General features: G+C 39.8%; 1 protein-coding gene across 6 annotated transcripts in view; it reads left to right on the top strand.

The window, feature by feature from the left end:
• The window catches only part of SLC17A5 (solute carrier family 17 member 5), a 72,525-nt gene extending 45,748 nt beyond the window's left edge, over nt 1–26,777 (top strand). For 5 of the 6 annotated variants that reach the window (XM_043439169.1, XM_043439166.1, XM_043439168.1 and 2 more), the window contains 4 exons: nt 1,324–1,456; nt 2,841–2,988; nt 14,404–14,494; nt 25,371–26,777. In XM_043439169.1, coding sequence (XP_043295104.1) covers nt 1,324–1,456; nt 2,841–2,988; nt 14,404–14,494; nt 25,371–25,508 — 510 coding nt within the window. In that variant the 3' untranslated portion in view covers nt 25,509–26,777. The remainder of the gene's footprint in view (nt 1–1,323; nt 1,457–2,840; nt 2,989–14,403; nt 14,495–25,370) is intronic. The other variant, XM_043439170.1, reaches the window with a different exon arrangement.
• The last annotated feature ends 1,028 nt before the right edge of the window (nt 26,778–27,805 follow it).

Below are 27,805 nucleotides of genomic sequence, written 5' to 3'. Positions count from 1 at the left end.
CATTTTAACTACAGCAGCGTGTACACGGCCATCCCAAACTCCCTAACTGTCCCTTAACCCACCTTCCCCTCCCCCAGCAACCATAAGTTCATTCTCTAAGTCTGTGTCTGTTTCTGAAAAACCTTTGTTTTTATCAGAATTGGATCATTGAGGCTTGGCACCTCAGGTTGTGCTTAAAGGAAAAATGAACAGAAGAAAGAAATATTTTTTTTTGAGTATGCTTTCTTCATTTTACAGAATGGGTGATTTCCTGAAAAGCAGTCACATCAAAACGAATAACACATTTCCATGAGACATTCTGTTTCATGTCTCATGGTTTTTTCGTTTTGTTTAGGAAGTGTTGTAAAGGAAGAGGGGAAAAAATAGAGCTCTCTCTAGCACCCACCACCTTTGTCCTCTGCTCAAAGCATGTGCGAGTGCTCCAGGCACTGTTTTTTTAAAACTGCATCTTCTTTATGTTGCGTACTTTAATTTCAGAACAAAATAAACAAAAAACCCCAACATTCAAACTGCATGTCAGACGGGGAAAGGGACAGAGCTTGAGGCCCTTGTTGCCTGCCTTAGACAGAAGGACAGAAATCAAACCATTGGACATCAGCAGAGGGAGCTGGTGGGTCAGGGCCACTGGGGCCCCTGCCAGGGGAGCCACGGAGACCCGATACCGAGGGGACCAAGTCTGATGAGAAACTCCTCACCTACTTCTTCCATGCATCCCCGTCGCCCTGCACGGGGTCGGGGGGCACCAGCAGCCCGGGGCTCCTCTTCTGTCACTTCACCTTCATCAGTGCCCGGCACTGATGCAGTTGGAGTAGGTCTGGGCATCCTCAAGCAAGAAGCCCGAAGAGAGCAGTTTCTAACAGCATCTGGATGGCGCTCACTTTAAAATAATTCATTAAGCTGTACATTTGACTTATGTGATTTTCTCTGAATTTTATTTTATAATTAAAAAATGTTTTCAAAATAAATAAATTAAAACTGTACCACGGGAGAAAGCCCTAGGCTAATAGGAAGACATCCTCTCTCACTGAAGCTAGAGCCCAAATCCCAAAATAGCATTCAAGATCACCCTAAGCAGACTAGACTATGGGGAGTCTAGTTCTAGACTCTGGTTCCCTGTGAGACAGGCTCTCTGGGCCTGCATTGAGCTGAATGCCATAATCCTAAAAAACAAACTTATTTACTATATTATATAAAAATTAGCAGAATACTGCTATGTATTTGCTTTCATGTGGTGGTAGGGGTATGTGTGTATGTGTGTGTGTATGTGTTATTTTGGTTCTTCTTCCCTCCATAATTAATCCTGGATCTTCTTATTCCTTCCAGAATGGGTTTTTATCTGCAGTCCCTTATTTAGGCTGTTGGTTATGTATGATCCTATCTGGTCAAGCTGCTGACAATTTAAGGGCAAGATGGAATTTTTCAACTCTATGGGTTCGAAGAGTTTTTAGCCTTATAGGTAGGTAAAAATGAATCATGTTGTTTTGGTTTACAATTATTTACTGTGTTTATGTTGAAAGGCAAAGTAAAAGTGATAATATTAGTTATTTGTTCACATATCAAAACAATATATTTTAATGCATGTAGCACAAGTCTGTATAAGATGGTTCTTTTTGAATGACGCATTTTGAGGATTAAGATTTATAATATCCTGTTATCTCTACCATACTCTTATAACTATTAAAAAAAACGGCTTGCTTTGCTGAGTATCTTCCCCAGAATTTTTATAAATCATTTTGTTTTCAACTCTAAGTTTGCAATGAAAATAAGAAAGTCGCCATCCCTTTTCTATTTTAAATTTCAATCAAAAATATATATTAGCATCATTATAGCAAATGAGGACCCATAAATCAAAGAACTCAAAGGAACCTTAAATAGTCATATGTTTCAGACTCTGATTTCAGAAAAGTGAATTTTAAAACGATATAAAACAACTAATAAGTTCCTTGGTTGCAGTATCAGCAAATACAACATTTCCATCATCACAGAGAGTTGCTGATGGCCCTGCTATAGGCTCAGGAAACACAGCAGCTGCTCATTACGTCCCTTCCTGTATTACTTTTATGTTACGCTTAACTGTCTGTAATAATCTCCACGTACCACTTTGAGTTGTCAAAACCTAGATGGAATGTTTTCCTAACCTTATCTAACAGAGTTTATTGTTTAGTTTGCCTTCTTTTGTTATCTGAATTTTGAATCATATTCTGAATCAACTGTTGCCTCTCTCTGGAGCCATATGTTTTAGTCATTCTCTTGCTCTTTTCTCAAATATTATAGAACTTTAGCTGAGTCCTGGTCACATGTAAATTTAATAACATTGCATAAAGAGATTTTTTAACTTTTATAATAGTTGCATTAATCCTATATATTTTCCAGCACTTTTTAGTTCAGTTCAGTCGCTCAGTCAGCCGTGTCTGACTCTTTGCAACCCCATGGACTGCAGCATGCCAGGCCTCCCTGTCCATCACCAACTCCCGGAGCTTGCCCTAACTCATGTCCATTGAGTCGGTGATGCCATCCAACCATCTCATCCTCTGTTGTCCCCTTCTCCTCCCGCCTTCAATCGTTCCCAGCATCAGGGTCTTTTCAAATGAGTCGGTTCTTCGCATCAGGTGGCCAAAGTATTGGAGTTTCAGCTTCAGCATCAGTCCTTCCAATGAATATTCAGGACTGATCTCCTTTATTTGTGAAACTATAATTGAAGCTGAGTCTTCCAGGCAGTACAATGTTTCTACAGTAGGTGGCAGTAATATCAAATCTCAGATTTATACTATATTAAAGAGCAAGCAAATACTAATGCTGGGGCTTCTTCTTTTTTTCTTTCTATAATGTTTTAACTCCAGGGATGATTGGACCTGCGGTATTCCTGGTTGCCGCAGGATTTATAGGTTGCGATTATTCCTTGGCTGTTGCATTCTTAACCATATCAACAACACTGGGAGGCTTTTGCTCTTCTGGATTTAGCATCAACCATCTGGACATTGCACCTTCGTGAGTACTGATTTGCACTATTTATAATAGCCAGGACATGGAAGCAACCTAGATGCCCATCAGCAGATGAATGGATAAGGAAGCTGTGGTACATATACACCATGGAATATTACTCAGCCATTCAAATGAATCAGTTCTAATGAGATGGATGAAACTGGAGCCCATTATACAGAGTGAAGTAAGCCAGAAAGATAAAGACCAATACAGTATACTAACACATACATATGGAATTTAGAAAGATGGTAACGATAACCCTATATGCAAAACAGAAAAAGAGACACAGATGTACAGAACAGACTTTTGGACTCTATGGGAGAAGGTAAGGGTGGGATGTTTCGAGAGAACAGCATTGAAACATGTATATTATCTAGGGTGAAACAGATCACCAGCCCAGGCTGATGCATGAGACAAGTGCTTAGGCCTGGTGCACTGGGAAGACCCAGAGGAATCGGGTGGAGAGGGAGGTGGGAGGGGGGATCGGGATGGGGAATACATGTAAATCCATGGCTGATTCACGTCAATGTATGACAAAAACCGCTACAGTATTGTAAAGTAATTAGCCTCCAACTAATAAAAATAAATGAAAAAAAAAAGATATAAAGAAAAAAAAAAGATTGGTTCAGATTAGCTTTAAGTTATTATTTAAATTACTAATCATTATTTAATCATTACTAATCATTAATTGTAGTGAATTATGCATAACATAAACTTTACTATCGATACCATTTTTTAAATATTTTAGAAGTTCTAATGTATTTTTACTTATTTATTTATTTTTGAACTTTTAGTTTTGTACTGGGATACAGCCAATTAAAAATGTCATGTAAGTTTCAGGCGAACAGCAAAGGGACTCAGCCAAACTTATACATGTATCCATTCTCCCCCAACGCCCCTCCTACCCAGGCTTCCAAATAACATTGAACAGAGTTCCTTGTGCTACAGAGTAGGTCCTTGTTGGTTATCCATTTTAAATATGGCAGAGTGTACATGTCCATCACAAATTTCCTAATTATCCCTTCATTAAGTGCATCCATTCACATTGTCGTGCAACCATCAACATGATCCATTCAAGAACTCTTTTTTTTTTCTTATTTTTTAAAAATACTAATTTCTTTTCTTAGTCATGCTGGTTCTTCATTGTGCTCAGGCTTTGTTCTAGTTGATGAGAGCAAGTTCTGCGCTCTCGTTGCGTTGGCTTCGCTTGTGGATCAAGGGCGTTAGGGTACGGGCTGGCTCAGGAGTTGTGCACAGACGCTCAACTGCCCCGAGGCACATGGGTCCTCCTGGACCAGGAATCGAACCCACGTCTCCTGCACTAGCAGGCAGATTCTTTACCACAGAACCACCAGGGAAGCGTGTTCCAGAACTCTTTTTTTTATCTTCCCAAGCTGAAACCCTGGACCCATTAAACACTAACTCCCATTCTTCCTCCCTCACCCCTACCCCCTGGCAACTGCCCTTCTACTATTTTCTTGTGTCTATGAATTTGACTGCCCTAAGACTGACTTAAATCCTTAAACGAGGTTTCAGTTTACATAATAATTAAAGCCCGAAGTTGTTTTTAAATTTACACGTTTAACTATCATCACCTCTGTAAAAACATTACATACACCGCCCAGCTAGAATAGGACCTTGGTGAAGGCAGAGTTCTTCAGAGCCCAGCTAGATTAGGACCTCGGTGAAGGCAGAGTTCTTCAGGGTCTTAATGTTCTCAGGACTCACCATGGAGCTTGGCCCATGGCGAGCATTTAGTTGGATGGATGAATGCCGAAGACCAGACCGAGTTGTTTGTCCAGTTATGATCTTACCTATTTGCAAATATATTTGTTTAGTACTTGATAGCATATAAACCATCTTCACAAACATTATCTTGTTTGATCCTTAAAGCATTCCTTTGAGAAAGGCATTCTTGACCTAGTTTATGACTGAGAAAACTCAGATTCAGAGAAGTCAAGTGACTCATCTTGTATCACCCAGCTAATAAATGATAGAGCCAAAACTTCCCCTAGGATCCTACTTTTAAGCCCAGAATTCTTTCAATAGCTATTTCTCTGGAAATATTCTTTGGACCACATTCTTTAGAATTCTTTTGTGCCAGTTGACACAAGGTAGAGGGGACTGTGTGAATATTTTAACCCAGAGGATTTGGTGCACTTAATTTTTTTTAAATAATGAATATGAATTTATTTTTAGGGAAAAGACAAGTAGTCTCCTACCCCCTACCCCCAACTTTTCACACCTAGACTACCTCAGAATCTTCCTATTCCTATTAATCCTCAGTCTCCCATCCCTTCAATAAATACTTCTAGATAAGCACCAATAAACTGATGCTCATAGAACTTGCGTGGACCTTTTAAATCATTCTAATCCAGTCTCTTCTTTTGTATAAGAAGTTCAAGAAGGCGCCACAGGATCAGAGTCTATGTATGCCTGGCTCCAGGCAGAGTCCTGTCTGCTATTCCACAATGCTTTCTACTGGGACTCATTCTCAGCCTCCGGTCCATTTTCTTTCCTCCCCATCCATATGAATCCTTCCCAGCTCACATCCCAGTTCTTCATTAAGCCTTTCCAGACACTTGTGCTTTTTTTCTCTTCCTTTTCTCCGTTTATAATTTTATGCTGGATACCATAGCTTAATTTGTAATTACTTCTGAATGTAACTCTTCTCTTCCTTCTCTCCCCAATCTGCTTGGGAGCTTCCTCAGACTGAGACATCTTATATATCCATATCACAACTTCTGCACAAGGAGAAGCACCCCCAGTCCATACTTGTTGAGTGGTTGATTTATATGATCATACTAAAAAAAAATAGGAGCTTCCATCTGCATACCCTTAACAGTGGGGAACCAAGGAAAGAAAATGAATAACACTTGGGTACTGGGCCAAGAAACGATTTGAAACAAAAGAGAGCCAAGCAAAAGCTCTGGTGCTGTCAGCTCTGCGAGTTCAGGGCCCAAGTCTGTCCTGTTAACCCCCGGCCTGGTACTGTGCAGGGCCATCGGCAGTGCTGTCAATCAATTATATGCATGGAAGAAGGAAAATAGATTTTCTTTTTTTGTTACTTTATTTTATTTATTTTTGGCTGTGCTGGGTCTTTGTTGCCATGTGGGCTTTCCTCGAGTTGTGGCGAGCGGGGTCTACTCTAGTTGCAATGTGCAGGCTTCTCGTGATGGATTCTCTTGCTGTGGAACAAAGCTCTTGGGCACATGGGCTTCAGTAGTTGCAGCTCCTGGGCTTTACAGCGCAGGAATAATAGTTGGGGTGCACGGCCTTAGTTGCTCCCCAGTATTGGGATCTTCCAGGACCAGGGATCAAACCGGCGTCTCCTGCGTTGGCAGGCAGATTCTTTACCACTGAGCCACCAGGGAAGCCTGGAAAATAAATTTTCATATTCAGTATCATGTCAAAATTCTTTCTAAAAAACTATTTGTGTATTGACCTTACTGTGTGTCAGTCAACACTTTGCTTTAATGCTCTTTCTTATGAGAAACAGGGGAAGAGTTTTGTGAACTTTACAAGCTAGAAAATGTTAAGTATACATATTGTTGAGTTTAGAACTAAAGGAGTTTTAGAATTCCCCAGTGGTCCAGTGGTTAAGGCTCCTCACTTCTAGTGCAGGGTGCACAAGTTCAGTCCCTGGTAAGGGAACTAATGATAAGATCCAACATGCCATGCAGCACAACCAAAAAAAAACTTTTTTAATTAAAAAAAAAAACTAAAGGAGCTTAACATAGTGAGAAAAGAGAAGAAGAATACTTGAAAAGTAAATTAACCTCAAGAAAACCTTGTTAAATATAGTGACAGTTTGAAAGATCAGATATAAACATAACAAATAAGAGCCTGCTGCCGTGGAAGGAGTGAAGGTGTAAGAAGCCATTTCAGCAGGAGGGCCTATTCGGGAGCCCGAAAGCCTAAACACCTCTCTGCCCGGGGCTTGAAGCGGACATGGTATTTACGAAGTAGACTAAGTCTCGTTACAGAAAAGGATTCAAGGAGTAGCAATAATTAAAGGACTGAAATACGTTCCCGTATGCGATTGATTAGAAAAGGAATCTGGAAAGGATTTCCCTGGAAGTAAGTTAAACGAGTGACATTGTTTTTATAAACAGTGTAGACACTACAATGTATAGTCTATACATGTAGTATATACAGTGTATAGTTTGTACATACAGTGTATAGTTCATACATGCAGTGTATATACAGTGCATAGTTCGTACATACAGTGTATACAGAGTATAGTTTTATCATAGAAAGTTAGAACTAGGAAAGATTTAGAGTATTCTTATCTATGCAGACTGCAGTCCGTGGACCATTGGCATCATTACATGAGAGCTTGTGCAAAATGCAGATTCTCAGGCATCTCTCCAGACTTAGTGAACCAGAATCTGCATCTTTCGATCCTCAGGGATCTAAAGGATCCTGTATATCCCTTGTCCTTTCAAGCATGAGTCCCAGGGCTGGCCCAGTCCTCTAGTGCAAACAACAAATGTCTGTATAATATCAGTTGTACATTCAACCCTCCACATGGCAGTATAGAAAATAAAACCCAGCTCCTGCTCACAAGGCAATCAGTCTAGTTCGGGAAAGAACAATAAAAAATAATTGTAATAAGTTATGATGACAATTCATTCTTTCAACAAATACTTAAAACATGCCTACCTACCAAGTGTCAGCCAAAACAGCCCAGCCCTGGCCCATGGAACTCTTAGTCTAGGGTGGTAGACGTGAAAGAAACGAATAAAAACTAACTTTTTGAAGAGAAAGTAAGAGAATATAATGGGGGTATAAGGCAGATCAGGGAGCAGGGGAAGGTCTCTCTGAGGAAGTGATACTTGTGTAAGCTAAAGCCTCAAGGATAAGCAAGAAGTTGGGCAAAACGGAAGTAGTGTTCTTGACAGAAGAATTTACATGACAGGAAGAGGAAATTGGTGTGTGTCTCAGTCTGCTTGGGCTGCCGGAATAAAACACACAGACTCAGTACCTTAAACAACAAATTTCCTCACAGTTCTAGAGGCTAGAATCCCCATATTAAGGTGCCGACACCTTGGTTTCTGGTGAGGACACTGCCTGGTTTGCAGAAGGGTTAGCTCCTTGCTCTGTGCTTGCACGGCCTTTTCCTGGGTACGTGTGAATGGGTGTGTGCAGAGAGGGAGCTCTGACATCTCTCACTCTTCTTATAAGGGCATCAGCCTTGTCAGATTAGAGTCCCACCCCTTATGATCTCATTTAACCTCTATCACTTCCTAAAGAGCCTGTCTCCAAATGCAGTCACATTGAGGGTCAAGACTTCAACATATGAATTTTGGAAGCACATACACATTCAGTCCAAAACTCTATATTTCACTTAACTGAGAGGTCACTTGTGGCTGAGATGCAGGGAAGAAAGCCACTGGTGAGTGAGTAGGGGCATGTAGTAAGTATTTTAAATTGTATCCAAAGCAAATAGGAAGTGACCTTCTCTGGTCACTTTTAAGGTCACTCTTGTGTGAACAAATACAAGCAGAGAAAACCAATTAGGAGGCTATTGCAGTAACCCAGATAGGAGGTGGTGATGGCCTGGAATGGAGATAGGAGATGTAAAGAGGTAGATAGAGTTGAGATCTTTGTAAATACAATAGAAGTGACTTGACAATAGATGAGACCTGAAGAGTAAAGAAGATACCCATGAAAAAAAAGAAGAAGATACCCATGATGATGCGCGCACGCTCAGTCGCTTCAGTCGTGTCCAACTCTTTGTGACCCTGTGGACTGTAGCCTGCCAGGCTCCTCTGTCCATGGAATTCTCCCATGCCCTGCAGCAAACAAACCAGGCTTCCCTGTTCTTCACTATCTCTCGGAGCTTGCTGAAACTCATGTCCATTGAGTTGGTGATGCCATCCAACCATCTCATCCTCTGTCATCCCCTTCTCCTCCTACCTTCAATCTTTCCCAGCATCAGGGTCTTTTCTAATGAGTCAGCTCTTCACATGAGGTGGCCAAAGTATTGGAGCTTCAGCTTCAGCATCAGTCCTTCCAATAAATATTCAGGACTGGTTTCCTTTAGGATTGACTGGTTTGATCTCCTTGCAGTCCAAGGGACTCTCAAGAGTCTTCTCCAACACCACAGTTCAAAAACATCAATTCTTTGGTGCTTTATGTCCAAGTCTTTATGATCCAACTCTCACATCCGTACATGACTACTGGAAAAACCATAGCTTTGACTACACAGACTTTTGTTGGCAGAATAATATCTCTGCTTTATAATATGCTGTCTGTGTTTGGCATAGCTTTTCTTTCAAAGAGCAAGTGTCTTTTGGTGCCCAAGACAATAAAGTCTGTCACTGTTTCCATTGTTTCCCCATCTATTTGCCATGAAGTGATGGGACCAGATGCCATGATCTTTGTTTTTTTAATGTTGGCTTTAAGCCAACTTTTTCACTTTACTCTTTCACTTTCATCAAGAGGCTCTTTAGTTCCTCTTTGCTTTCTGCCATAAGGGTGGTATCATCTGCATATCTGAGGTTATTGATATTTCTTCCAGCAATCTTGATTCCAGCTTGTGCTTCATCAAGTCTGGCATTTCTCATGATGTACTCCGCATATAAGTTAAATAAGCAGGGTGACAATATACAGCCTTGACACACTCCTGAACCACCTGGGAAGCCCATTATTCACATGACTAGGTTGTATTACATTTTTGACCCCTAGTCTTTCTCATTAAGTAAACTGTGAGCTCCTTGAGAATAAGAACTATGTTTAATTCATTACTGGACATGAGAGTCCTCTGTAGTGGTGGACACAAATGACATACTTAAGAATTTTTTGTTAAATGGGCTACCACAGTGAGAAGCCCATGAACTGCAATGAAGAATATCCCCTGTTTGCCACAACCAGAGAAATGCCATGCAGCAGTGAAAACCCAGCTCAGCCAAAAATAAATAAATAAATAAAATTTAAGAATTATTTGTTAAATGAATGGATGGATGGGTGGGTGACAGCAATAACTGGTGTTTACTATTAAAATGGCTTAAACTGTTGGATCTCCTTCGTGCATTGGTTAGAAACTGTGATAAGAATTGACTATGTTCCAAGGAAGACATTAGGGTGAGTGATGTATTTCTTACACAATTGAGGAGTATCTTCATAATCAACAATTATAGTTCATCCTTTTCCCTCTTACTCTGTGAATAGTCAATAAATTGTGGGAAAATAAGACATAATTTTTAAAAATGTATTCAACAGATTATTTATTGAGCATCTACTGTCCAAAGTGGTATGTGTCCTGGGCACACCCAGACTCTATTCTCAAGGAGGTTAAAATAATAAACTATAGTTTATTTTTTTTTAATTTGTGTTGGAGTACAGTTGATTTACAATGTTGTATTAGTTGGACAGCAAAGTGAATCAATTTGCTGAATATGTATATGAATCTATTATACATATCCATATATCCTCTCTTTTTTAGATTATTTTCCCATGTAGGTCATTATACAGTATTGAGTAGAGTTCTCTGTGCTGTATAGTATGGCCTTACTAGTTATTTTTTTTATATATACTAGTATATATATGTCAGTCCCAGTCTTCCAGTTTATCCTTCTCCTTTCTCCTCCCGATAACAATAAGTCTCTTTTCTACATCTGTGACTCTATTTCTGTTTTGTAAGCAAATCCATTTGTACCATTTTTTAGATTCCATGTGTGTTATCATATGATATTTGTCTTTCTCTGACTTATTTCACTCAGTATGACAGTCTCTATGCCCATCCATGTTGCTGCAAATGGCATTCTTTCTTTCTTTTTTATGGTTGAGTAATATTCCATTATACATATGTACCACATCTTTATCCATTCCTCTGTTGCTGGATATTTTATATATCTGTAACAATACCTTATTGAAAACAGTCATCACTGAGTTCAGTCTGTAGGAAAGATCAGTTTTCTCATGCTTAATTTTTTGCTACAAGCCCCAGCATTATAGATTATAACATTCCAATGTTAAGTACTGATTTGGAACCAGACAAATTGAGTAACATTTTATAGTCTTTCTTTCTTATCTATAGAGTAAAGATAACCTTCCTCATGGGGTTCATTTTACTGTTAAAGTAAGATAAGATATAAAAACTACTTAGAACCCTGCCTGGCATAAGGTTTTTCAATAGGCAATCAGTCCTGTTAGCATGTAAATATATGTGACATGGTATTTTCTAAGCCTTTTCTTCTGTGGACTAAAATAGATATTTTCTATGGATAATTTTGTTACTCAGATTCCAAAGGATTTGAATAGATTTTTAACTGTTAATCCCACAGAATTCTAAGACTCCAATAGCACAGAATCCAGACTGAGTCCATACAGCAATTTTTTTCCCCCAGGCTCTCATCAATCTTTCATGGCCTTTCCTCGCCCAGTGTAATATAAGTACTTGAATGAGCTTCTTGGTGCTGACATTTAGAATTTCACAACATTCATCTGCACTTAATATCTGTCACTGAAAAGGCCTGGCAGCATTGCAGTCAGTTCCTCCTACTGCCAAGGTGTTAATGCTTTAAAAAAAAAAAAAAAGGACAAGTTCTGCCAAGCTTGGTTAATTTAAGATCTGCTCCCTGAAGGGCTTAAGCCAAAAAGTTCTGAGCTCTTTCGTTTTGTTGTTGTGCACTGTGTACATCAGTTTTCAGCATAAATATTTGTGATATTTATAGATAACTGAATTGGGTTCAGCAGGATATTTTATTTAGGCACTGTGTCGATTGACTCAGGATGCCATAAAAATACTATGTGGCTGAGTAGCTTAAAAAGCAGAAATTGATCTTCTCGCAGTTCTGCAGGCTAGAAGTCTGAGGTCAGGGTGCCTGCTGGGTTGCGTTCTGGTGAAGGCTCCCCTCCTGGTTTGCAGACAGTCACCTTCTCACTATGTCCTCACACGGCCTCTCCTCCATAGGAGCTCTCAGAAACAGAGAGAGGAATCTGCCTTTCATCCTCTCCTGGTAAGGCCACCAACCCTATTAGGTTGGGAGCCTATCTTTATGGCCTCATTTAGCCTCAGTTACTTCTTAAAAGCCCTGTCTCCAGATGCAGTCACATTGGAAGTGGGGGTTGGGGGAGGACATGATTCTGTCCATAGCAGGCGCTTTTCCATGTCTAACCTGGGGCGAGGAATTTCAGGTCAGCGGTCTGCAGCCGAGGCACTGAGGATCCTAAACCTGACAAAAACAGGATCATCCCACAGTAAGACTATACGGCCTAATAAATGCCAAGCTTCTTTAATTTTGACCACAATTTTATTTTATAATATCACTGATTATCTCATTAAAAAGCTCTAATTGGCCTTTGTATGTAACTTGGTGGCTTTTGGGCTTCCCTGGTAGCTGGTAAAGAATCCACCTGCGATGCAGGAGACCCCAGTTTGATTCCTGGGTGGGAAAGATCCCCTGGAGAAGGGATAGGCTACCCACTCCAGTATTTGTGGGCTTCCCTGGTAGCTCAGATGGTAAAGAATCCACCTGCAATGAGGGAGACTTGGGTTTGATCCCTGGGTTAGGAAGATCCCTGGAGAAAGGCATGTCAACCTACTCCAGTATTCTTACCTGGAGACTCCCCATGGACGGAGGCAGCTGGCGGGCTACAGTCCATGAGGTCGCAAAGAGTCAGACACGACTGAGCGACTAAGCACACAGCACAGGCGACTTGTATAAAAAAATAACTTAATTTATTCGATTAACTAATTTTTAACTCTACCACCAGCATTGAGTTTTCATGCTAAAAATATCAAGCCTAAATCTAATGAACCCTCTAGGATCTCAAGTCTGTAGTCTGCCAGGACCCTGTGGACTATAGTCTGCCAGACTCCTCTGTCCATGGAATTCTCCAGCAAGAATACTGGAGTGGGTTGCCATTCCCTTCTCCAGGGAATCTTTCTGACCCAGGGATTGAACCTGGGTCTCCTGCACTGCAGGCAGATTCTTTACCGTCTGAGCCACCAAAGAAGCCCATAGATACTAGTGTACAGGAAATACAGGGGACATAAAGTGAAAGTGAAATGGCTCAGTCGTGTCTGACTCTTTGCAACCCCATGGACGGTAGCCTACCACTCTCCTCCGTCCATGGGATTTTCCAAGCAACAGTACTGGAGTGGATTGCCATTTCCTTCTCCAGAGGATCTTCTCAACCCAGGGATCAAACCCGGGTCTCCCGTATTGCAGGCAGACGCTTTACCGTCTGAGCCACATAAGACTATATCAAATGATGCCTCAGTCTACAAAATTTAGAATGTAGGGCTGGTTACAAGACAAAATCCCAGGTTATTCAGTTAATACACACAACTTAGAATACTGTTCAGCAACCCTAGCATGTAATCCAAAATGTTGCCTACTGTATAATCCTTTGGAATCAAGTCCCAGGAGAAGGTACTTTGTCCCTTTGTCTCCAGGGGACAAAGCTCCAGCAGCCAGTGCAGCTAGAGCCCCATAGGACCAGGCATGGGATCTGAACAACTTCAGGTCACACACCATTTCTCTGGTCAGCATATATTGAATGAGCATATATGTTGCACTGGAAATAATAAAGGAGAATAAAATGTGAGTTTTCAGGGAGAGTATGTGGTCAAAATTAGCAAACTTGAATTAGAGAATGATTCCCTCCTAAAACATGAAGTACCAGCTTTGAGGACAATAAAGATTCTGAAAAAAATTTTTATCAATAGGCATTTTTGTCATACACACACAGTATTTATAAACTCAGTTTGTCTATTTCTGGGACAATATGCAGGGATTTAGCTACAGGAAGATATGTAATAAGTTCAACAAATAAGTTGTGAAACTGTGCTTGGTATCTCATTTCTATAATAATATATTGTTATGTTATTAGATATATTCAAATATATACAGGAAAAAATTAGGATATTTACCAAAATGTTACTGTTGATTATCTCTACATAGAAGGATTATAAGTAATTTTACTTTCTTCATAGTATTTTTCTTATTTTAAATTTTTAACAATGACATAAATTTTGTAATCGGGAAATAAATTCTTTTTTTAACTTAAAAAATTTTAAGATACATGAAGCTTCCTATCTAGATACCGTCTTGTATGAAAATCATATCTCGGCACATCTCCATTTCACTGTAAAAGGGATCATTTCAGTGGCCATGTTCCTCTATATGATGTTAGAACTATTGAAATACAAGGTTTTCAGCAGCTAACTGTTTAGTCCTATTTCAGTAAAACATTGCATTTAGATGTAAAATTTCACAAGAATACAGCATGGGAATGTAGCTATCTCTGGACAGAAGCTACTTAAATGTGTAACACAGGGAATGCCTGGTGGTTCAGTGGTTAAGACTCTGCACTTCCATTGCAGGGGGTACAGACAAGTTCAATTCCCACCCTCCCCCCAAAACATGTGTAACACATTAATAAACCTCTATGAAAATGTTTCTGTAGGTATGCTGGTATTCTCCTGGGCATCACAAATACCTTTGCCACTATTCCTGGAATGATTGGGCCCATCATTGCTAGAAGTCTGACTCCTGAGGTAAGTAGATAACTTACTTATAAACCAAAAAGGTCTAAGCAGTTTATTTGAAGCTGCACATCTATATTAAAGTTGAGTATATTTAATAAGGGTAAAATGCTGAATGCCTATTCTTGTGCAGTTATTTACAGCAATGAAAAGCTAAATGCCTTAGTAGGTGGGAAAGTATATTTCAAAGAACATTCTGAATTTTAGACAGAACAATAGAACAAGGTTAAATGAAGATCTTGTAACTGAAACCGCGCAAGTCCTTAAAAGTTGTGATATTATAGCAGATACATGACTTGTATCTTTGGTTTGAAAAAATAAATTTGGCAGTGTAGAATTATTCAAGAAGTGGAACCACAAAGGTATCAGGAAATCATGTGTGAATGAACAAAAACAGTTGAAATTATCAAGAACATTTAGAAGAACAGAAGATTTAGGAAGATGTATAGATGTCTTTGGGCTTCCCTGGTGACTCAGCGGTACAGAATCCGCCTGCAATGCAGGAGACACAGATTCAGTCCCCGAGTCGGGAAGATCCCCTGGAGGAGGGCGTGACAACTCATTCCAGTATTCTTGCCTGGAGAATCCCATGGACAGAGGAGCCTGGAAAGCTACATACAAGTCCATGGGGGTCACAAAGAGTCAGACACAACTGAAGTGACTTAGCAGGCATGCATAGATGTCTTCACATATTCAAAAGATGGTGATTTCTCTCAACAGTTCCACAAAAGCAGATAGAAGTTACAAGGAGATAAATAGCAAATTTTCTGTTTAAAGCTGTTACTGTGTGGAATGGGCTGCCCTGTGACATAGTGGACTTCCCTGGTGGAAGTAAATAATCTACCTGCAATGCAGAAAACAAAGGTTCAATGTGGGTTAAATCTCTGCGTTGGGGAGATCTCCTAGAGAAGGAAAATGGCAAGCCACTCCAGTATTCTTGCCTGGGAAAGCCCTTGGACAGAGGAGCCTGGTATATTACAGTCCATCAGGTTGCAAGAGTAAGACACAGGGCTTCCCTGGTGACCCAGTGGTAAAGAGCCCGCCTGCCCGTGCAGGAGACATGGGTTCGATCCCTGGTCTGGGACAGTCCCACATGCCTCAGAGCAACTAACCAGTGCACCACAGCTACTGAAGTCCATGCACCTGGAACCCATGCTCCACAACAAGAGAAGCCGCCACAACGAGAAGCCTGCATCTAGAGGGTGGCCCCCGCTCGCCACAACTAGAGAGAGCCCGTACAGCAACAAAGACCCAACAAGGCCAAAATAAATAAATAAACAAAAATTTTCAAAAAAAGAGAGAGTCAGACACGACTTAGCAAGCTAACTAACACCACCATGAATTAGTGAGCCCTGAAGTAGTCAAACATATATTCAACTGGCACTTCTTTTTTTTTTTCCTCTCTTCTATTTTATTTTTTATTTTTTTAATTTATTTATTTTAATTGGAGGCTAATTACTTTACAATATTGTAGTGGTTTTTGCCATACATTGACAAGAATCAGCCATGGGTGTACATGTGTTCCCCATCCTGAACCCCCCTCCCACCTCCGTCCCCATCCCATCCCTCTGGGTCATCCCAGGGCACCAGCCCTGAGCACCCTGTCTCATGCATCCAACCTGGACTGGCGATCTGTTTCACATATACATGTTTCAATGCTATTCTCTCAAATCATCCCACCCTCACCTTCTCCCACAGAGTCCAAAAGACTGTTCTGTACATCTGTGTCTCTTTTGATGTCTCGCATACAGGGTTATCGTTACCATCTTTCTAAATTCCATATATACGTATTAGTATACTGTATTGGTGTATTTCTTTCTGACTTACTTCACTCTGTATAATAGGTTCCAGTTTCATCTACCTCATTAGAACTGATTCAAATGTATTCTTTTTAATGGCTGAGTAATATTCCGTTGTGTATATGTACCACAGCTTCCTTATCCATTCGTCTGCCAGTGGACATCTAGGTTGCTTCCATGTCCTGGCTATTATAAACAGTGCTGTGATGAACATTGGGGTGCACGTGTCTCCTTCAGTTCTGGTTTCCTCGGTGTGTATGCCCAGCAGTGGGATTGCTGGGTCATATGGCAGTTCTATTTCCAGTTTTTTAAGCAATCTCCACACTGTTCTCCGTAGTAGCTGTACTAGTTTGCATTCCCACTAACAGTTTAAGAGGGTTCCCTTTTCTCCACACCCTCTCCAGCATTTATTGTTTGTAGACTTTTGGATAGCAGCCATTCTGACCTGCGTGAGATGGTACCTCATTGTTGTTTTGATTTGCATTTCTCTGATAATGAGTGGTGCTGAGCATCTTTTCATGTTTCTTGTGTTTGTTAGCCAATCTGTCTTCTTTGGAGAAATGTCTGTTTAGTTCTTTGGCCCATTTTTTGATTGGGTCATTTATTTTTCTGGAATTGAGCTGCAGGAGTTGCTTGTATATTTTTGAGATTAATTCTTTGTAATTTGCTTCATTTGCTATTATTTTCTCCCATTCTGAAGGCTGTCTTTTCACCTTGCTTACAGTTTCCTTCATTGCACAAAAGCTTTTAAGTTTAATTAGGTCCCATTTGTTTATTTTTGCTTTTATTTCCATTACTCTGGGAGGTGTGTCATAGAGGATCCTGCTGTGATTTATGTCATAGAGTGTTTTCCCTATGTTTTCCTCTAGGACTTTTATAGTGTCTAATCTTACATTTAGATCTTTAATCCATTTTGAGTTTATTTTTGTGTATGCTGTTAGAAAGTGTTCTAGTTTCATTCTTTTATAACTGGTTGACCAGTTTTCCCAGCACCACCTGTTAAAGAGATTGTCTTTTCTCCATTGTATATTCTTGCCTCTTTTGTAAAAGATAAGGTGTCCATAGGTGCGTGGATTTATCTCTGGGCTTTCTATTTTGTTCCCTTGACCTATATTTCTGTCTTTGTGCCAGTACCACACTGTCTTGATGACTGTAGGTTTGTAGTATAGCCTGAAGTCAAGCAGGTTGATTCCTCCAGTTCCATTCTTCTTTCTCAAGATTGCTTTGGCTGCTATTCAAGATATTTTGTATTTCCGTACAAATTGTGAAATTATTTATTCTAGTTATCTGAAAAATACTATTGGTAGCTTGATAGGGATTGCATTATCTATAGATTGCTTTGGGTAGTATAGCCATTTTGACAATATTGATTCTTCCAATCCATGAGCATGGTATATTTCTCCATCTATTTGTGTCCTCTTTGATTTCTTTCATCAGTGTTTTATAGTTTTCTGTATACAGGTCTTTTGTTTCTTTAGGTGGATATACTCCTAAGTATTTATTCTTTTCATTGCAATGGTGAATGGAATTGCTTCCTTAATTTCTCTTTCTGTTTTCTCATTGTTATTGTATAGGAATGCAAGGGATTTCTGTGTGTTGATTTTATATCCTGCAACTTTACTATATTCATTGATCAGCTCTAGTAATTTTCTGGTGGAGTCTTTCATGTTTTCTATGTAGATGATCATGTCATCTGCAAACAGTGAGAGTTTTACTTCTTCTTTTCCAATCTGGATTCCTTTTATTTCTTTTTCTACTCTGATTGCTGTGGCCAAAACTTCCAAAACTATGTTGAATAGTATTGGTGAGAGTGGGCACCCTTGTCTTGTTCCTGACATTAGGGTAAATGCTTTCAGTTTTTCACCATTGAGTATAATGTTTGCTGTGGGTTTGTCATATAGAGCTTTTATTATGTTGAGGTATGTTCCATCTATTCCTGCTTTCTGGAAGGTTTTTATCATAAATGGATGTTGAATTTTGTCAAAGGCTTTCTCTGCATCTATTGAGATAATCATATGGTTTTTATTTTTCAATTTGTTAATGTGGTGCATTACGTTGATTGATTTGTGGATATTGAAGAATCCTTACACCCCTGGGATAAAGCCCACTTGGTCATGATGTATGATCTTTTTAATATATTGTTGGATTCTGTTTGCTAGAATTTTGTTAAGGATTTTTGCATCTATGTTCATCAGGAATATTGGCCTGTAGTTTTCTTTTTTTGTGGCATCTTTGTCAGGTTTTGGTATTAGGGTGATGATGGCCTCATAGAATGAGTTTGAAAGTTTACCTTCCTCTGCAATTTTCTGGAAGAGTTTGAGTAGGATAGGTGTTAGCTCTTCTCTAAATTTTTGGTAGAATTCAGCTGTGAAGCCATCTGGTCCTGGGCTTTTGTTTGCTGGAAGATTTCTGATTACAGTTTGGATTTCTGTGCTTGTGATGGGTCTGTTAAGATTTTCTATTTCTTCCCGGTTCAGTTTTGGAAAGTTATACTTTTCTAAGAATTTGTCCATTTCTTCCAAGTTGTCTGTTTTACTGACATATAGTTGCTGATAGTAGTCTCTTATGATCCTTTGTATTTCTGTGTTGTCTGTTGTGATTTCTCCATTTTCATTTCTAATTTTGTTTTGATTCTTCTCCCTTTGTTTATTGATGAGTTTGACTAATAGTTTGTCTATTTTATTTATCTTCTAAAGAACCAGCTTTTAGCTTTGTTGATTTATGCTATGGTCTCTTGTTTCTTTTGCATATTTCTCCCCTAATTTTTAAGATTTCTTTCCTTCTACTAACCCTGGGGTTCTTCATTTCTTCCTTTTCTAGTCGCTTTAGGTGTGAAAAGTGAAAGTGAAGTCGCTCAGTCGTGTCCGACTGTTTGCAACCCCATGGACTGTAGCCTACCAAGCTTCTCTGTCCATGGGATTTTCCAGGCAAGAGTACTGGAGTGGGTTGCCATTTCCTTCTCCAGGGGATCTTCCTGATGCAGGGATTGAACCCAGGTCTCCCTCATTGTAGGCAGACACTTTTACCATCTGAGCCACCAGGGAACCCAAGCTTACTCATGCTTAAAATACGGAAGCGGAAAGCTAACCAACATCCAGGTGGCAATTCCGACTAATTTCATCTCTGAGGAGACCTCATCACAGGTAGCATTAAGTGATACCACTGTCACTTACCCAGAGAACACTCCTTCCCCCTCCTTGAACTAAGAGGGCAATAACTAAAATAGTAAACACCTTCACGTGTAGTACTCACACATATTTCAGAAAATTCAGCTCACTTCAGCCTATCATATACGTTTTTTCTAAACTTAGAATTGCTTTAGGTGTAGAGTTAGGTTATTTATTTGACTTTTTTTTGTTTCTTGAGGTAAGCCTGTATTGCTATGAACCTTCCCCTTAACACTGCTTTTACAGTTTCCCATAGGTTTGGGGTTGTTTTGTTTTCATTTTCATTCTTTTCTATGCATATTTTGATTTCTTTTTTGATTTCTTCTGTGATTTGTTGGTTATTCAGAAGTGTGTTGTTTAGCCTCCATATGTTGGAATTTTTAATAGTTTTTTCCCTGTAATTGACATCTAATCTTACTGCATTGTAGTCAGAAAAGATGCTTGTAATGATTTCAATTTTTTTTAATTTACCAAGGCTAGATTTATGGCCCAGGATGTGATCTATCCTGGAGAAGGTTCCGTGTGCACTTGAGAAAAAGGTGAAATTCATTGTTTTGGGGTGAAATGTCCTATAGATATCAATTAGGTCTAGCTGGACCATTGTGTCATTTAAAGTTTGTGTTTCTTTGTTAATTTTCTGTTTAGTTGAGCTATCCATAGGTGTGAGTGGGGTATTAAAGTCTCCCACTTTTACTGTGTTATTATTAATTTCCCCTTTCATTCTTGTTAGCATTTGCCTTACATATTGCAGTGCTCCTATGTTGGGTGCATATATATTTATAATTGTTATATCTTCTTCTTGGATTGATCCTTTGATCATTATGTAGTGTCCTTCTTTGTCTCTTTTCACAGCCTTTATTTGAAAGTCTATTTTATCTGATATGAGTATTGAGACTCCTGCTTTCTTTTGGTCTCCGTTTGCGTGAAATATTTTTTTCCAGCCCTTCACTTTCAGTATGTGTCCCTTGCTTTGAGGTGGGTCTTTTGTAGACAGCATATATAGGGGTCTTGTTTTTGTATCCATTCAGCCAGTCTTTGTCTTTTGGTTGGGGCATTCAACCCATTTACATTTAAGATAATTATTGATAGGTATGGTCCCATTGCCATTTACTTTGTTGTTTTGGGTTCATGTTTATACAACCTTTCTGTGTTTCCTGTTTAGAGAAGATCCTTTAGCATTTGTTGAAGAGCTGGTTTGGTGGTGCTGAATTCTCTCAGCTTTTGCTTGTCTGTAAAGCTTTTGAATTCTCCTACATATCTGAATGAGATCCTTGCTGGGTACAGTAATCTGGGTTGTAGGTTATTCTCTTTCATTACTTTAAGTAAGTCCTGCCATTCCCTTCTGGCCTGAAGAGTTTCTATTGAAAGATCAGCTGTTATCCTTATGGGAATCCCCTTGTGTGTTATTTGTTGTTTTTCCCTTACTGCTTTTAATATCTGTTCTTTGTGTTTAATCTTTGTTAACTTGATTAATATGTGTCTTGGGTGTTTTGCCTTGGGTTTATCCTGTTTGGGATTCTCTGGGTTCCTTGGACTTGGGTGGCTATTTCCTTCCCCATTTTGGGGAAGTTTTCAGCTATTATCTCAAGTATTTTCTCACGGCCTTTCTTTTTGTCTTCTTCTTCTGGGACTCCTATGATTCAAATGTTGGGGCATTTCACGTTGTCCCAGAGGTCCCTGAGGTTGTCCTCATTTCTTTTAATTCGTTTTTCTTTTTTCCTCTCTGCTTCATTTATTTCTACCATTCTATCTTCTACCTCACTTATCCTATCTTCTGCCTCCGTTATTCTACTATTGGTTCCCTCCAGAGTGTTTTTGATCTCACATATTGCATTATTCATTATTGATTGACTCTTTTTTATTTCTTCTAGGTCCTTGTTAAACATTTCTTGCATCTTCTCAATCCTTGTCTCCAGGCTATTTATCTGTAACTCCATTTTGTTTTCAAGATTTTGGATCATTTTTACTATCATTATTCTAAATTCTTTTTCAGGTAGACTCCCTATCTCCTCCTCTTTTGTTTGGTTTGGTGGGCATTTATCATGTTCCTTTACCTGCTGAGTATTTCTCTGCCTTTTCATCTTGTTTAGATTGCAGTGTTTGGGGTGGCCTTTCTGTATTCTGGCAGTTTGTGGTTCCTCTTTATTGTGGAGGTTCCTCCCTGTGGGTGGGGTTGGACAAGTGGCTTGTCAAGGTTTCCTGGTAGGGAAGCTTGTGTCAGTGTTCTGGTGAGTGAAGCTGGATTTCTTCTCTCTGGAGTGCAGTGAAGTATCCAGTAGTGAGTTTTGAGATGTCTGTGGGTTTGGTGTGACCTTGGGCAGCCTGTATATTGAAGCTCAGGGCTCTGTTCCTGCGTTGCTGGAGAATTTGTGTGGAATGTCTTGCTCTGGAACTTGTTGGCTCTTGGGTGGTGCTTGGTTTCTGTGTAGGTATGGAGGCTTTTGAATGAGCTCTTATCGATTAATGTTCCCTGGAGTCAGGAGTTCTCTGGTGTTCTCAGGTTTTGGACTTAAGCCTCCTGCCTCTGGTTTTCAGTCTTATTCTTACAGTAGCCTCAAGACTTCTCCATCCATACAGCACTGATGATAAAACATCTAGGTTAATGGTGAAAAGATTCTCCACAGTGAGGGACACCCAGAGAGGTTCACAGAGTTACATGGAGAAGAGAAGAGGGAGGAGGGAGATAGAGGTGACCAGGAGGAGAAGAGGGGGAATCAAAAGCGGAAAGAGCAATCTAGCAAGTAATCAGTTCCCTATGTCAACTGGCACTTCTTGAGTGCTTATTTATGTGACAGATACAAAGGATTTGAAGGCAAAATTGCAAATTATACATTTGAGAAGCTCATTATTTGAAGGTTGTATATAATAAAAAAAAAAAAAAAAAGTACAGTGTGACAAAGGCAGAAAAAAAAACGTGTGCAGAGTGCTGTGGGCACAGAGAAGGGAAGAGCCAGTTTGTGGGGATGGAGCCTGGAGGGGTGAGCCGGGGTGTGGGAGGGCCTCCGCTCCCCACCAGTGTTCAGGTGCTGCCCCAGAAACACTGTGGACCCGGGGCTGGTCTGCACTGAAGCCAAAAGGCTGCCTAAGGTCAGATCACTAAGGAGGGACTCTGAGTTATATAAGAAACCAAATTCGGCAACCTCAAAGGCCCTTTCAAACTCTATTTTTCCTACTGTTTAAGAAAAATCTAAAGGACTAGTGAAATTGGATTCTTCAAGAGGCTTATTTAAATCTCTATAAATAGAGTTAATTTTCTGTCTCTGTGATGAAATTAACACTATCCAATCCTTAGGATTTTCAGGCTATGCCTACAAATTGTCTTATTACCAGAAACTCTGACTTCAAACATGTGTATTCACTGCAGGTGGCGCTGTCTACCATTTCTAATTCCTTACTCAAGTCAATCAGTGCCTCCTTGTTACGATTTTCTCTCACTTAATGGAAAGGAATGTTGGAACGTCTCAGCATGGTCAGGTCACAGATGTTTCGCCTTATCTTCCTGGAGCATTGTGGCAACACAAGAACCTAAGTCAGCACACTACCATGAGTAATTCCATACATTCTCAATAGCCCTGGCACTTCTGCTGGGAAGATACAGACTCCTGAATTCAAGTCTTGAATGTTTGTAAAGTGGAAATGAACTGGATTTCAGATATGTTGTCTAAGCATTTGTTTAATATTATTAGAAGGCCATTCTTGTAATTTACTATTTTATTTTTTTATACTTTTATTTATTTTTGGTTGTGCTGGGTCTTCATGGCTGTGCGTGGGTTTTTGCTAGTTATGGCAGGCAGGAGCTACTCCTTATTGCGTTGTATGGGCTTCTCATCGCAGTGGCCTCTCTTGCAGAGCATGGGCTCTCGGTGCGATCTTTGGTAGTTGCAGCACCTGGGCTCAGCAGTTGCGGTTCCAGGGCTCTGGAGCTTGGACCCAGTAGTCATGGCCCAGAGGCTTAGTTGCTCCACAGCACGTGGAATCTTCCCAGGCCAGGGATCAAACCTGTGTCCTCTGCATTGGCTGGTGGATTCTCACCCACTGTGCCACCAGGCAAGTCCAAAAGGCCATTAGTTTTTTTAAAAAAGGAAAAGCACATTTGCCTTTACAATTGTAATTACTTACAATTAAAGCTTAATGCACAACCACAAAAGTTTTGTGGAATGAGTCAGAGCATAAATGATGAAATAAGGAGTTCCCTGGAAGTCCCGTGGTTAGGATTTGGCACTCGCTGCCATGGCCCAGGTTCAGTCCCTGGTCAGAGAGCTGCGATGCCACAAGCTGTGTGACATGGCCAAAAGTTAAGAAGAAAAAGAATGAAATAAAAGGTCAGAGCATGCCTGAGGTTCAGTTTTGTTACAGACAAAACAGTATTCTCTAAAAACTAGTGGAACTTTTTTGTTAAGAGGCAAACTAGGAGCTTTGTGAATTTCTGATACTATTGATTGATTTTAAGTCACCCATTGCCTCCAGATAACACTGAAGAGTTATTTCAACCTGTAGATCACACAGAGCAGCTTTGTCTTGGAATCCTAAGACGCTGTCTTAAACCTGTCTCTCTGATTTATAACTATAATTACTAACAGACTTCTACCCTAGGATGATAACACATTGTTAGCAACCATATCTAAATAGTCCCTAAAATCTAAGAAGCAGTTCTAAGGTTTTTTTTTCACCAAAATACATTCATCTCAGATAAGCATAATTAACCACAGAGTGCTCCTTTCTTTCTTTTTCCTTTTTTCCTAAATAAATCACTTCATGCCAGCTTCCAACTTCCTGGTTTCCTTTTTCTTCCTCATTGCCGGTTCTGCTGCTTGTTTTGTTTTTCTTTTTAAGTGCTGCAAATGTCGCACTCTGGATACGCTGAAACTGTGAAAATTTAAAAAAAAAAAAAGGTTATTAAAGATAGTCACATGACCCAGAGATTTAGGTAACTACTGGATATTTTTTACATAAATTATTTTTATTGTGTGAAAAATGTCATAATTCATAATGATTAGACTACTGGATATTTTTGTACTACTGGATTACACACTGTATCTTTTTTTTTTTTTTTTTTTTAGTTGGAGGCTAATTACTTCACAACGTTTCAGTGGGTTTTGTCATACATTGATATGAATCAGACATAGATTTACACGTATTCCCCATCCCGAACACACTGTATCTTTTTGATCTCTCACTGACATATCCCATCCACGTCATGTGTTGAGTGCCATTCAAGAGCCCTGCAGGATCTTTCAAGCCAGGTCTCAAACTTGAACTTAAAAGTCCATCTTAACTCATCCTTACTTGATCTGCCTCTGACACCTCCCACATGAGAACTTAGGAGGTGATGTGCTGACATAATACTAATACTTTCCTAGTAACACATGATTCAAGGACATACCCATGTTTTATTTTTAGTAAACTTTTTCTTGGAAGTATAACATGCATTTTTAAAATGCACAAATCCTAAGTACATAGTAGGACAAATTTTCACAAAGTTAAAACATTCATGTAACCCGTGCCCACCCAATCAAGAAACAGAACGTTATCTCCTTTGCACAGTGGTCAGGCATCCCTTCCTTTCTCTTTCACCCCCACCAAGAGGAACCACTATCCTGACTTCTTAACACCAGAGATTAGCTTTGTCTCATTGGCTTTATATCAATAGAATCACTCAGAACTCTTTTGTGTCTGGCTTCTTTTGCTTAACATTTGGTGAGCTGTATCGATGATGTCGTGGGTCACCCTTTCTCATTGCTGTATAGTATTCCATTGAATACATATGCCACAAGTTCACTGTCGATGGACATTTGTGTTGTCCAGGTTTTATGAATAATGCTACTGCCATGTAACAACAGTCTTGAGATACCGTCTTTTTTAAAAAGTGAACTACAAACAAGATATTTTTGCATTTGCATCTGTTTCTCTCTTTCTCTGCAGAACACTATTGGAGAATGGAAAACTGTTTTCTGCATTGCTGCTGCTATCAATATATTTGGTGCCATTTTCTTCACACTATTTGCCAAAGGTGAAGTGCAAAACTGGGCTGTCAGTGATCACCGAGGACACAGGAACTGAAGGAACCAATAAATAATCCTGTCTCTACTAATGTATCTTTGTTTATCATGTAACCTAAAAGTGCCTTTGATATTTTAATGTGTAAGCAATCTACATACAAGAAAAAAATTGTACTGTATTAGAATTGTAAGGCTTGTAATCATGAAATGTCACTAGTTGCCAGATAAGCAAAATTAGCTATTTTTAATTATTATTAACCCATTTGCTGGAACTTATAATTCAGGATCACATACCTGGCTGCAAGTCAGGCAACCCGCAATAGGGGAGTTCTATTTATTTATAAGACCATACCTAAAAAGATGAGCTGAAATAGACCCGTCTGTACCTTTGCTTAATTAAAGTGGATAATAATTCTCAGGTCTTGTTAAACATCTGTTTTTGTACACTTTCCTCAAAAAATTATTTGTCATCAAGAATCCCTGACTGACTTAGATCTCTAACTTGAGCCTCTGCACAGAGCTGGCAGCCACTGTATCATTCAGCCTGGCAACTTCACTGAGGGAAGCATGCCCAGGCAGCTGCCACACATCCCCTCTCTGGCTTCAGGGACAGTGCCCAGCACTTAGGCAGCATCCAAGACCAGGGTCAGCGCCAAGGCTTTGGATGGTATTCTTCCCCTGGGGCTGTTAATGTGTGGATGAAGCCCTGAGCCAACAGGGACAGCACGATCCACAGTCATGGTTTCCATGCACCCTCTCCCTTCCCTTCCCAGCACACTAGAGTACTGCCTGGCATGTAACCTGCAAAAGAAAGTGTGATGCCCAATTAGCCACATATAACATCATCCTTGATGATCCTACCTTCACGTGGATCAGAGTATAAATCTTCAAGTCCTGTGTTCTAGGAGCTACACCAGAGTAATTAAAATATAAAAAGAAGAAAAACATTTTCACATTTTTTTTTTCCTGTCTGTCTTAAACCTAAGTGTCTGGTTGCAGTTCAAGGTTAAAGTGACTTCTACTTCCATATCACCTGCAACCAGTGGTGTAATCATCTTTAGTGCTGGTTTCTGAAATTTTATTTTTCTAGTTTTTCCTGGACCATCTTCCAGTGGTTTTGAGCATGCTTTGAGGGTATTTATGTGATTTAGAACTTGATTTATGTTTCGTTGTGTATGTTCAACACTACCTGTAACATTTTAACTAAAGCTATTTAATTAATATGATGTGTATACATTCTGTAAATTAATGTTTAAATCTGTAAATAGCTTTAAGATGCTATGGTGATATTTCTTTTATAAATTATCAAAATAAACCTTTTTGGAATGATTTTTTTTTTTTTTTTGATCTGACAGTTCTATGATATCTTTGTGTATCCACAGTGGCTGTTTTACATCTTTCCTGCTGTCTTCCTCAAACCACTGTCGACCTCTGCATGCATCTCTACCATCACCTGGGCAGAATACTTAGGTCCTCTGAGTGATGCAGCATCACAAACCCCTATGGCCATCAGCCTGCCCTTCCTGCTCTCAAAAGGGTCCACTCTTCCCACTAAAACATGTGCATGCATTAGTGATTATATCTTCTCCACCTTCACTAGACCTTGCTTCAGTAATTCCTCTTTAATTTGCTTCCTCAGTCTCTACCTGTCTTCATGTTCTTTCCCTTTTGTCTCAAAGACACACAAAAGCCTTCTCTAGCCTTTAAAAAACAAAAATAGCAGGGACTTCTCTGGTGGTCCAGTGGCTAAGACTCTGCACTCACAATGCTAGGGACCGGAGTGCGATCCCTACTCAGGGAACTAGATCCCACATGTCCCAACAAAGATCAAAGATCCCGTGTGCCCCAACTAAGACCTGGCCAAATAAATAAATACTTTAAAAAACACCAAACTCTCCCAGGAACATAAAAATGGTCCAGCTTTCACTGCCAGGGGCTGGAGTTCAGTCCTTGTTTAGGGAACTAAGATCCTGCGAGCAGTCCTGCTCGGCACAATAATAGGTAGATGATAGATAGACAGGGCTTCCCTGGTAGCTCAGACAGTAAAGAATCTGCCTGCAATGCAAGAGACCTGGGTTCAATCGCTGGGTCGGGAAGATCCCCTGGAGAAGGAAATGGCAACCCAATCCAGTATTCTTGCCTGGAGAATCCCATGGACAGAGGAGCCTGGCGGGCTACAGTCCATGGGGTCCCAAAGAGTCAAACACAACTGAGCGACTAACACTTTCACTTTTCACTTTCAGATAGATATATACGCATATATATATATATATGGAATATTTCTAGAGTAATACTCAAGAGACTGGAAACAGTAGGTCCTTCTGTAGAGAAAAGGTAGTCTACCGGGTGGGGAGGTGG

The sequence above is a fragment of the Cervus canadensis genome, chromosome 20, assembly GCF_019320065.1.
Source record: "Cervus canadensis isolate Bull #8, Minnesota chromosome 20, ASM1932006v1, whole genome shotgun sequence".
Classification (NCBI taxonomy): domain Eukaryota; kingdom Metazoa; phylum Chordata; class Mammalia; order Artiodactyla; family Cervidae; genus Cervus; species Cervus canadensis.
This window is presented reverse-complemented; position numbering and strand designations above follow the sequence as displayed.